We start from the raw sequence: 12,493 nt of genomic DNA on the forward strand, positions 1-12,493 counted from the left end.
GGGCTCCGGAACGGATCCTGTTTGTATCCAGAGGTACCATTGTACTGTATTTCCTATCAGTTCTGTAACATTCTTTTCTTTCTTTTTCCTTGCCACGGACCTTTTCTTTCTCCTTTTTAAAAAGAGACTACTGGAGACCTTTTCAAAAATTGTGTTCCTTAAATCAGGGGTGAGGAGCTTATGGTGTTCTAAATGTTGTTGGAGCCCCAGGCAGCATGGTGATGGGGATGGTAGCTCAATAACATATATAGAGGGACACAAGTTTCCCCATCTCTGCCTTAAATCTCAAAAGGAATCTTCTTCTTCTTTTTTTCATTTTTTTAAAAAGACGACCAAAGCCCATTCTTTTATGAAGACCCCTTCCTGACGCCCCCTCACATAGCCTGGTCTCCTTTTCTGCTCCACTCCCTACCAGTAATAGTTCCAGATTTTGGGGAGTCAGTGGGGAGTACAGGGGTGCCTCGCAAGACGAAAAGAATCCGTTCTGTGATTCTCTTCGTCTAGCGGTTTTTTCGTCTTGCGAAGCAAGCCCATTGAAGGATTAGCAGATTAGCGCTATTAGCGGCTTTTAGCAGCTTATCTGCTGATCGGATCAGCTGATAAGCGGCTTAGCGGCTTAGAAAAAGGGGGGGGAGGAAAAAAACCAGCAGGAACTCGCAAGACATTGTCGTCTTGCGAAGCAAGCCCATAGGAGATTTGTTTTGCGAAGCACCTCCAAAACGGAAAACTCTTTTGTCTAGCGAGTTTTCCGTCTTGCGAGGCATTCGTCTTGCGGGGCACCACTGTATAAGATACCTTCAAAAGGCCTCCTCCCTCTGCACTGTGGCGGCCCATTGAGGCTACAATCACACCGTGCATTTAAAGCACGATGCCACCGCTTTAAACATTTGTGGCTTCCTCAGAAGAATCCTGAGAACTGCAATTCTCCGAAGGGTTTCGCAATCGATCCTTCTTCCTAGGAAACTGTAAATTCTATCTCTGCGGGAGAGTAAGGGCTTCCTCACAGCTCTCTGCAGCCTTAAAAACCTGCAGCTCCCAGAATTCCTTGGGGAGTGCCTTGAATATTTAAAGTGGATCCATAGCACTTTAAATGTATGGTGTGAATGTGGCCCAAGTGGCTCTCACCGTTTGGGCTGCCTCCGCCTCCCTTCTGCACCTCCCTGGCAGCAGTTCGTTAAAGACAACAAAAGGCATGACATCACAGCATTTCCACCAATCCTGCAAGGGCCAGCTAACCTAGTGGTGGGAGGTCAGGGAAATACTGAGCACTATGACATCAACATGACAAATGAACATCCCTAGGGAGATGGAATTCTGCAGCCGATACACGTTCAAAGTAATGTATAGTTAAGCTGTTCAGCAGCAATCTTTAAGCAGGGATGTGTCTCTTTAAACTGCTGTAAAACCAGGGCTTTTTTTCAGCTGTGGGAACTCAGTTCCGGCACCTCTCAGGTGGACACCATTGCCATTCAAAGAGAGCCAGGAAGGTGTTTATAGTGAGTTCCGGCACCTCTTTTCCTAAAAAAATAAAAAGGTAAAGGTACCCCTGCCCGTACGGGCCAGTCTTGACAGACTCTGGGGTTGTGCGCCCATCTCACTCAAGAGGCCGGGGGCCAGCGCTGTCCGCAGACACTTCTGGGTCATGTGGACAGCGTGACATCGCTGCTCTGGCGAGCCTGCACCAGCGCAGCACACGGAAACGCCGTTTACCTTCCCGCTATAAAGCGGTACCTATTTATCTACTTGCACCCAGGGGTGCTTTCGAACTGCTAGGTTGGCAGGCACTGGGACCGAACAACGGGAGCGCACCCCGCCGCGGGGATTCGAACCGCCGACCTTTCAATTGGCAAGTCCTAGGCGCTGAGGCTTTTACCCACAGCGCCACCCGCGTCCCTAAAAAAATAGCACTGCATAAAACACTTCAGCTACAATCCATTGAGTTCCATAGGATTTAAGCCCAGGTATTCTGGGTGGGACGCAGGTGGCGCTGTGGGTTAAACCACAGAGCCTAGGACTTGCCAATCAGAAGGTCGGCGGTTCGAATCCCTGCGACAGGGCGAGCTCCCGTTGCTCAGTCCCTGCTCCTGCCAACCTAGCAGTTCGAAAGCACATCAAAGTGCAAGTAGATAAATAGGTACCGCTCCGGCGGGAACTCACACGCAGGAATTCGAACCGCCGACCTTCTGATTGGCAAGCCTAAGAGCCTCAGTGGTTTAGACCACAGCGCCACCTGTGCGATGTAAGGGCTTACTAGTAGTGGTACTAGCAACAGCAGCAATAATAAATTTCTTACCACCCACCACTGTTAGTGAATAAACAGTCACTGCTATAGTGTGAGTCCACCCAAAAGGGATTAGAACTACGTACAGAAGATCGGAAGCGTTTTAAACTACTGGAACCTTCCCACACACCTTTGCCTGTTGCGAAACCTCTCGGCATCAGCCAAGCCACAGAGTCCCCTGCGTATGGCAAGAGGATCCTGGGGCAAGCTCTAGCATGAACACTCGGCTTGTGTGGGGTGGCAGCCACCCCACTGTTGCCCCATACAAACCGAAAGAGCATCCGCGAACACACCCAACACTTCCGCATGGCAGCACGTCAGAAGAATGTTAATGGCTACCAGCCTGTTGCTCCAGCAGTTTCCCCAGTTTGCTCCAGTAGTGCTAGCTAGCTAGCTTTCAGGCACACACTTCAGAATACTGGTTTTCAGTTTTCAAATCAGCCTCCCCCAATGTGAAGTTTCAGACTACAGTGGTATCTGGGGTTACAAACACTTCGGGTTACAAACGCCTCAGGTTACAGACTCCACCAACCCGTAAGTAGTACCTCAGGTTAAGAACTTTACTTCAGGATGAGAACAGAAATTGCGCGGCGGCAGCAGCGGAAGGCCCCATTAGCTGTATCTCAGGTTAAGAACGGACCTCCGGAACGAATTAAGTTCTTAACCAGAGGTACCACTGTAATAACTCTGTACAGCAGTACCTTGAGTTACAAACGCCTCAGGTTACAAACAATTCAGGTTACAAACTCCGCTAACCGGGAAGAGTTACCTTGAGTTGAGAACTTTGCCTCGGCATGAGAACGGAAATAGTGTGCTGGCGGTGCATCAGCAGCTTGAGGCCCCATTAGTGAAAGCTCGCCTCTAGTTAAGAACAGTTTCAGGTTAAGAATGGACCTCTGGAACGAATTTGGTTCGTAACTAGAGGTACCACTGTACAACTCTCTACCAATGATCTGGGCTCAGTGTCTCTCAGCAAAGGCTCCATTGACTGCAACCTTCCACTGAGGACTGACTTCGAAATTCTTTAACAGCTCAAACAGCACTGGCATTAACTTCAAGCAGGACCTCTTCCGTAGTGGGCTCTGAAATTAAGATATTGTGGCAACCCAGCAAGGGTTATTTCCGGTGTTGGAGTTGGAGTTCCACCATTGCAGGATGGTGATCTGATATTCAAATTCCAGTCTGATTCCCTTTCATTAATTTCAGGCAGGGAAACAAATAATTAGCAGCAGGATGTGTAACTCTTGTGCAAGCTAGCATCCAAATGTGGATCCCACTGAAAGAAGGAGCTTCTATGTTCAGGGCGACACTGGCTTTCCAGCTGCAACTTCTAAAATAAAGCGTATCCAAGATACTCTAAGGAGTTTCCTAGATACCTGGTATCAGAGGGTAAAAAGAGCAGAAAGCTCCCCAAAAATAAAGGGCCAGATTTTGCACACCTGAAACACTGCAGCTGCTGGAGCAGGATATAAATTGGGAAGCTTTAATAGATAAAATGCATGCTAATATTTTCAACCAAGGAACTCTGGAAAGGCTTCTGTAGTAGACCATGCCTTCTAGAATGCACAAAACACTGTGTTATAGATTAGATCTATTTCCCTCGACCAGAAATGGGGAGCCACCAGCACTCCAGATGTTTTTGGAGTCCCAGCCAAGATGCCCAATGGCCAAGGATGGTGGCAGCTGGAATCCAATAACATCTGGAAGGTTCCCTGTCCCTGCCCTGGACAAAAATCACCAGTTATAAAACTACTTGTCTCTCTTTCCACATCAGCAGTACAGTGTTCACAGCTCCAGAAAGGGTCGGCATCTTCGCCTCCAGGCCATTTTGGACATTGCTGTCCTAGACCTATAGGCGATTGCAACATTTGGTAAACATGTAGAAATACTTCTGAACAAAGCAGATGCATTCTGCTTCTGCCTCTAGCGTTTGCTTGCTTTGATATGATACCTTCCCTCTGCAAGAGCTCAGCAACATAAATATGTTGCAACCGATAACAGTCCTTTCAATTTTGATCTCTGCCTTACCTCTACAACCAAGTTTCTCCCTCTATTTACGCATATTTCTATCAAACTTATCGCCATCTGCTTCTCCCTTGCTTTTTTTATCTGCTCTGACTCCCAAACCTCCACGACTGCTGGATACAATTAAGCGATCGTGTGCGCACAGTCCAAATATTTACATCCACTTGAGCCCTCTGAAAACATGTGTGCACATGTTTGTCCCATCCCAAAAAACAGAGCAATGTAAAATGATTGGGGGGGGGGAGGCAGTAGGGTTTGAGCCACATAAACTCAGTGCTTGAGCAGATGCTTTGTATCAGGCATAGGCAAACTCGGCCCTCCAGATGTTTTGGGACTACAACTCCCATCACCCCTAGCGAACAGGACCAGTGGTCAGGGATGATGGGAGTTGCTGAGTTTGCCTATGCCTGCTTTGTATGCAGAAAGACCCGGGTTCAATCTCCTATGAAAAGATGTCAAGGGAAACCTTGCATGCAACTCTAGAAATGCTGTCAGTCGCAGCCCTGAGCATCAGGTGCCATGTGCAGTCACAGGAGGATTATTGGGCAAGCAATACAGGGCACATTCTCCATTCACAGAGGATGGTGGTAAAAGGTCCAGCAAGCCCAGAGGTAGAAAGCACAGAGGATGCCCACGAAGGGACAAAGAGCGTTTAAGAAAGGAACTGAAAACTGTTGACATTGCAACACCATTATACAAATCTATGGTGTGAGGGACGTGGGTGGCGCTGTGGGTTAAACCACAGATCCTAGGACTTGCCGATCAGAAGGTCGGCAGTTCGAATCCCTGCAATGGGGTGAGCTCCCGTTGCTCGGTCTCTGCTCCTGCCAAGCTAGCAGTTTGAAAGCACCTCAAAGTGCAAGTAGATAAATAGGTACCGCTCCGGCGGGAAGGTAAACGGCGTTTCCGTGCGCTCCTCTGGTTGCCAGAAGTGGCTTAGTCATGCTGGCCGCATGACCCGGAAGCTGTATGCCGGCTCCCTCGGCCAGTAAAGCGAGATGAGCGCCGCAACCTCAGAGTCGGTCACGACTGGACCTAATGGTCAGGGGTCTCTTTACCTTTTTATGGTGCGACAGTTCTGTTCACCTCCCCTTCAAAAGGATATTGTAGAGTTGAAAAAGGTTCAGAAAAGGGGATGGAGCGACTCCCCAAGAGAAAAGGTTGAAGTGTTTGGGACGTTTTCCTTTAGAGGAAAAGGTGAGTAAGAAACAACACGATAAAAGTTCATAATTCTATGTATGGCCTGCAGAAAGCAGGCAGAGAAAGGTTCTTGTCCTTCTCTCGTAATGCTGGTGATCGTGAACATACAATAAAATTGAACGTTGGAAGATTCGGGGCAAATGAAAGGAAGGACTTCTTCATGCAGCACACAGTGAACCTATGGAACTCACTGCCACAGGAGGCAGTGGTGGCTAACAACTTGGATGGCTTTTTGAAAAGATGAAACAAATTCATGGAGGCTGTCAATGGCTCCTAGCAATGCTTCTGAATAACACTTGCTGGAAGTTGCAGGAGGGCAGAGTGCTCTTTTGTTTAGGTCCTGCTTTCCCACTAGTCTCTGGGTGGCCACTGAGAGAACAGGATGTTCTTCTTATGTTCCAAGGACCTCAGAGGTGCACTGGAAATGTTCTGTTTAGCCCAATGCATTTTGAGGCTCTAGACCAGGGGTGTCAAACTCAAATTCATCGGGGGGCCGCATCAGCAGTTTGGTCACGCTCAAAGGGCCGGTTGTATCTGTAGGACTATGTGTCCACTCTTTATTATCATAAATTATTGTCACTGCATTCAATTATTACTGTTTTTTGTAATAATGTAGACAGTCCAGAAGGATGTTATGGTCAATTGTATCAAAGGCCGCTGAGAGATCCCGCAGAACTAGGAAACAAAGTTGTTACAAAGAATGAGCCCTAATGAGACGATTGCTGCAATCCTATGTGCATTTACTTGAAACTCCTGTTGAAGAAAGTGAGGCTGGCTTCTGAGTAAACATACACGACATGGGGCTGTAAATAAAATGTGTGTGTGTGTCTGTGTGTGTGAGGGAGGGAGGGAGGGAGAGAGAGAGGGAGAGGGAGGGAGAGAGAGAGAGAGAGAGAGAGAGAGAGAGAGAGAGAGAGAGAGCGCTCTGACAGGAAAGCATCAACATGCCTTGTGCACTCTCATTTTCCTTGGCTAATTCCCCTGCCCCCCCCCCATCTCGGGGTGCCACTGCATAGCGCAAAAGGCGAAAGAGTGCGAGCGCGCTGCCTACAACTGGATCTCCGGCTTCTTCCTTTCCTTCCCCGAGGCAGGAGGGAGAGATCAAGGTGGAGCTACTGGCAGGGCAGAGAGCGAGCCGCCCAATTGTGTGACAGTGACAGAAGGGCTGCAAGGAGCCGCGTCCGATCTCCTCCCAGGAATGTGCCAGCGGGACTGACATGTGCCGGAAGGCTGGGAGAACCGCCCAGCACCGCTGCGCGGGCACGGAGTCCAACTTGTGGAGCTGAGATAGAGAGCCGGGCGCCAGATCGCCTTCCTCGCTTGGCTTGCCGCGAAATTGCAAGAGGAGGAGGAGGAGGAGGAGGAGGAGGAGGAGGAAGGCGGCGGTGGGGGGCAGGGAGTGGAGGGGGTGCCAGGGAACACAGACCCCTCCCATCACAGCCATCATCATCGTCGCCCCCACTTTACATTTATTTTAAGGGTGTTTGGAGTGTGTGCGCGCGCCTCTCTCTCCCACTCACACCCCCCCCCACCAGCCACCCCATATTCCCAAAGAACAACTTGATCACAGGCATCGTCGGTCCTGGAAAGGCTGGCTGTGCAAAGATGGAGAGGGAGAAATCCAGCGCGGAGGAGAAGCGGACGCCTCCCGCAGGGCGAGTTTGCACCCCGGAGAAGATCCAAGGCTGGAATAAAAAAGTTTCTCCGAGGAGAAAGACCCTCCCTCCGCGGCACGGAGAGACCTGACCTTCCGCTTGCTCTTTTTGAGCAGTGAGCGGGAGAAAGAAGCCAGCTGCCCGCCTCGCTTCAGCCCCCGACGACCAAGGCGCAAGTTGAGAGACGCGGGGACATTTGAAGCAGCAACCACGTCCTTAAGAGCGATGGGGGGAGGCGAGTAGGGAGCCGCACCATGTAAACTTTCTTGTGTCAATCCCCCCCCCAAAACCTAGAATAAAAGGTGAAGGCTGGCGGCCGGCGGCAGCTACACGGGCCACATGACGAGGTCTGGCGGGCCGGATTTGGCCCGCGGGCCTTGTGTTTGACACCCGTGCTCTAGACTCTGAAAGGGAAATTAAATGCAACCCGCTTAACAACTCCAAAACTCCTAACTTTAAAAAGCCACATGCACCATGAGAAATGAACATCAAAAACTAAAGTGCAACATACAGTGGTACCTCAGGTTAAGTACTTAATTCATTCCGGAGGTCCGTACTTAACCTGAAACTGTTCTTAACCTGAAACACCACTTTAGCTAATGGGGCCTCCTGCTGCCGCCGCGCCGCCAGAGCACGATTTCTGTTCTCATCCTGAAGCAAAGTTCTTAACCTGAAGCACTATTTCTGGCTTAGTGGAGTCTGTAACCTGAAGCGTATGTAACCTGAAGTGTATGTAACCCGAGGTACCACTGTATCTGTGTTTTTCAGATATGTGTTATTGATGCTAACTGAATTTTTATATTATTTTACTTTTAGAGAGTCCTTGAAGAAGGGTTGTAAGAGTGTCATCTTATTCATCAACTGGGGTGGGTCACAGGACTCCCCAGAATCCTTTGCAACACAGCAGACATGCAACAGTTCCTCAGCAGATAAGTCAATGTGGAAAGGGTTTCCCTGAAGGCACAACATATGTTTCTCAAAGAAATAGATGTCAAAAGGGAATTAAGAGACCCTTGCCTAAAGCTGCTCCTTAGATCCTGCTCAAGCAGTGATGAAACCGTCCATAACTTCAGATGGTTTCAGAGTTATCTGCATGATTATCACCTTTCAAAGTCACCTGAATCATCAGGGCCGACAGGCCACAAAACTCCCTCTCCTGGGATATAAGCATGTTTTGAAAACTTCAGATTTGAACCTCAAAAGTGCAGGGCTGGGACTGTGAAGATTCCTCTTCAAATATGCCCCTGATTCTAAGGTTTTCCTTGAACTGCAAGAGATTACATGTGCCAGTTTATCATAATACCCAAACCAATTAAATCATTTCTCTCTTACGTTTGCTGGCACAAAAATTATACACAACCATGCGACAGCAGACCTACCCTTAAAATGCCTAGATGCTCACACCTTAAAAAAAAACCAAAACCATCCCTGAACAGAGAGCGTCAGTACTGACTCAAGCAGTTAGAAATACTTTGCATATGACTCAGGTTATTGCCGTACAAACAAGCCCTATTTCCTTAGTGCTTTATCTGAGGGATTAAAATGTCTTTTCTCTTTTACAGATCTGAAAGCCCAACCACTATCTGTTGCATGCCCTTGACACAATTGCAGGGAGTCATGCTGGCTTTCAGTTGGCCAGATATAAAAAGCGGCTGAGTCACAGGGCAATTTGTTCTGCTAGACAGAATATACCATTCTCCCTCACCCTTCCTGTCCCCCTAAGACTGCCTTAAGAGCTGACCAGAGTAACCCTAGCATCTCGCGCTATGTGTGGTCGGATTCAGACCTATCCAATCACAGTGCGAAGGAAGACCAAACTGGCAACAACTGAAATTTACCCATCACAAAACTAGAGTAGTCGCTCAAAGACTTGCTAAGCCTGAAATGTCTAGGTCTGGTTCCCAAGCTGAGATGCAGCACCTTCGTGAAAAAAAATGCCACTTAGAAGCTCTGCTGTTAACATGGGTCCCCCGGAAAAGAGAGAGGGGAAAGGCAAATAGTTGAAGTCCTCTCTCTTGCTAAAGGAACGGATGCAGGCAGTGCCTAAGCCAGGGCAGGGCTGGGTCAATAAACAAGCCACACATGTATGCACACACTACACAATAGAGTTTCTAGATTTGACAGCTGTGTAATAGGTGCTGGAGCTGGAAGTGTCTGGGTGGGTGTAACAGACTTAATAACCGGCACCTACTTTAAGAAAGCGCGCTTGTGAGAAAACTGACATCTCTGCTTTGAATACTCCACCTCCTCTCACTTGGAAAGAAAGCGAAGAACAATAAAGGGAACTAGTCACTAATGCTCAGAAATTGCCAGTGCAAATTGAGCAGCTGTTCCTCACCAATTATGACTGTTTGAATTGTATTTGTTGAAAATATATATACAGTGGTACCTCGGGTTACATACGCTTCAGGTTACATACGCTTCAGGTTGCAGACTCTGCTAACCCAGAAATAGTACCTCGGGTTAAGAACTTTGCTTCAGGATGAGAACAGAAATCGTGCTCCGGCGGCACGGCGGCAGCAGGAGGCCCCATTAGCTAAAGTGGTGCTTCAGGTTAAGAACACTTTCAGGTTAAGAACAGACCTCCGGAATGAATTAAGTACTAAACCCGAGGTACCACTGTACATATATTTAAAAACAGATCCTTAAATACAGAAGCCTCTATTCCAGCACAAAGACAACAAAAGTCGCCTGCCTAATGCACAGAACTGACGCGTGCAAATAGAGGAGTTTAGCTGGGTGACCCAGCATGGGAGATAGCGGATAGTATGCTAGACCTGGGCAGGGAAGGCTATGGCTATAAATCCTGACTCAGCCACGAGCTTGCAGGATGGGCCTGGGAAAAAGTCACCACATCTCTGCCTAAGCTACCCAAGAGCAATTGTGAGGATCACTTGGGACAAACCATGTCAGTTCCTCAAGGAAAGAGGGTTACTAGACTGATAAAATACAGAGACAGATTATTTCCCCGTCTGTTCTACACAAAGAGCTTCAAGGAAACCTCACCAATCAGAGCCCCTTCTTTGAGCAAGTTGGAGTCTTTCCATGTTCAAAAGCCACAATAGGTTATTGGTGTTGTAACTGGTCGGTCATGAGCAGAGAGTTTCTGAATACATTCCCTACCACGTTAATCCTCTCTGTTCATCCCTGTCTGGTCGGTATCACTTTTATGTTCCAGAGTGTGCCTCCATGCCACTGACACTAGATAAGAATGCAACAGCCAGAGGCGGATGCACAGCGCTGGTTCACACAAGCATGCCAATCATCTGATGAAAGCCACAACAAGGAGGGCGGATTTACACATACAAATGGGCACCCAACAGAGTTATCACCACGGAATGGTTCTTTCACATCGCCTCCAACGCTCTGCTTTTCAACAGGAGGTCTCCCATTCAGCTGCCATTCAAGAAGAGCAGGGTCACGTATGCAAGTCGACCTGTGACTATGCACGTGCGAATGAGCCATCACTAAACACACGCCCCCAGATGGAAGCAGGGGTGCCAACTTGAATGAAATATGCGGGGGGGGGGCAGGTGCCCTGCATAATCGATCACGTGACGCAGCACACACACACACACACACACACACTATTGGAATGGCAATGCCCATCAACTTGGGGGGAAGGGGGCTGAAATATTTTATTGGGGTGGCGGCGAAGGCACCTCGGCCCCTAAGTTGTTGTTGGTTCCTATGGACGGAAGCTTCCGGGTCACCTCACTCCCCAGGAAGCCCGTTCCCACATTCACCTGCCAATCAACAAGCGCGCCGCGATGGGGGAAGGCATGCACGTGTGAATCAGCGCCAGGTGCGGAGACCTCAAGCGCCACCACTACCCTCGCGAACCAGGCAGACGGGTTTCCACCAGGCTGACAAGCTCACTTACTTTCTCCTTCTTGGTGCCCGAGCCGCCACTGCCGCCACCGCCCTCCGCTTGCTCGGGGCACTTGTTGAGCTTCTTGCGTCCGCTTCCCGACGGGCTCCAGGTGACGGGGGACCCGCCGCCACCGCTGCCCTTGCCGCCCTCGCCGCTTTCGATCTTGATCAGCCGGTGCTTGGGCGAGATGTACTTGACGGCGTCGGGCGGCGTGGCCGCTCGCCGCTCGCTGTGGCTGCGGAAGAGCTGCGGCGAAGCGGACGCCACGGCCGGGTTGCTGCTGCTGCCGGTGCCGCCGCCCTCTCCGCCGCAGCACGACGCCGACGAGAAGGGCTTGGGGCCGGCGGCGGCGGCGGGCGGCTCGACCAGCAGCTCCTCGGGCGCGCAGTACTCGGCGCGCCACAGCGCTCTCAGCTTGCGCAGCGACGAGCCGGGCCCGCTGTAGGGATCCTCGAAGTCGCGGTCCTTTTGCGCGCGGTAGGCGCGCAGCAGGTCGCTGGTGTCGCGGCGCGGGAAGCACGGCGACGTGTGGTGGTGGCTGTGGTGGTGGCTGTGATGGTGGCCGTGGTGCCCTGCGCCTCCCGCGCCCGCCGTGCCGTTGCGCTTGTCCCGGTAGTCCGGCCTGGGCGGCTGCGGGGGGCTCTTGGTCTTGTTGTTGCCCAGGCTGAAGTACTTATTCAGCCATTTGGCCATGGCGACGAGGGGACACCATGGAGACACCTCGGGAACCGGGCGCCGCTCAGGGCTGCGCGCAACCGACGCCAACGCCGCTGCTGCTGCTGCCTCTCTCCGGCTCGGGCTGCGCTCCCTCCATGGGAAGCCGGCGCCACCGCTCCGCCGCCCGCGCCACAAACTTTTCCTCGGCGCGCTCGCCGTGCGCGCCGGGGGAAGCGCCGTGCGTCCTCCTGCCCGAGCTCCGGCTCGCTCTCGGCTCGCCTCCCGGGCGCCGCTCGCCCAGCCTCCGCCGAACTTTGCCGAGTTGCCACAGCTGGGGCTTGACGCACGCAGGCGCGGCTCCGCCTCGGCCGACCGGCCGCCCTGCCCTCCGCGCCGGGGCTGCCCGAGACTCCTCTCTCTGCGCCTTCGCCGCCGCCTGGCGCTCTCTGTCTCTCTGTCTCTCCCTCCCTCGCGCGCGCACGGCGCTCGCTTGCTGCAGCTTGGCCTGCGCTCAGCGCGCACCGGCGGCGGCGGGGAGGCGCCTCTTGCACCGAGAGCCACCCCCCTTCCTCGTGGCGGCGGCGGCGGCGTTGGCGAGGGGAAGAGGCCGGACCAATGAGCTGCCTGGCTGGGTGCGCTTTTTCGCCAGCCAGTGGATTTGCTTCGTTGCTGTTGGAAGGGATTTCCACCACCTCCCTGCCGAAAGGCTGTTGCCCACCCGCTGCCACTCAGTGGCGTAGCGTGGGTTGTCAGCACCCGGGGCAAGGCAAGTAATTTGCGCCCCCTAACCCGTGGATTTGC

At 51.4% G+C, this 12,493-nt stretch overlaps 1 protein-coding gene and 1 long non-coding RNA gene across 2 annotated transcripts in view; one reads left to right on the forward strand and one right to left on the reverse strand.

The window, feature by feature from the left end:
* SHB (SH2 domain containing adaptor protein B) overlaps window positions 1-12,200 on the reverse strand; it is a 160,649-nt gene extending 148,449 nt beyond the window's left edge. The window contains exon 1 of the mRNA XM_082204990.1: window positions 11,045-12,200. Within this exon, the coding sequence (XP_082061116.1) occupies window positions 11,045-11,728 (684 nt within the window). The 5' untranslated portion in view covers window positions 11,729-12,200. The remainder of the gene's footprint in view (window positions 1-11,044) is intronic.
* Window positions 5,370-8,937, forward strand: LOC309522198. The gene is made up of 2 exons (XR_014214970.1): window positions 5,370-5,503; window positions 7,978-8,937. It is a non-coding gene; the product is annotated as an uncharacterized lncRNA (long non-coding RNA).
* Window positions 12,201-12,493: the final 293 nt, after the last annotated feature.

The sequence above is a fragment of the Podarcis vaucheri genome (assembly GCF_965113315.1).
Source record: "Podarcis vaucheri genome assembly, chromosome: 17".
NCBI lineage: Eukaryota > Metazoa > Chordata > Lepidosauria > Squamata > Lacertidae > Podarcis > Podarcis vaucheri.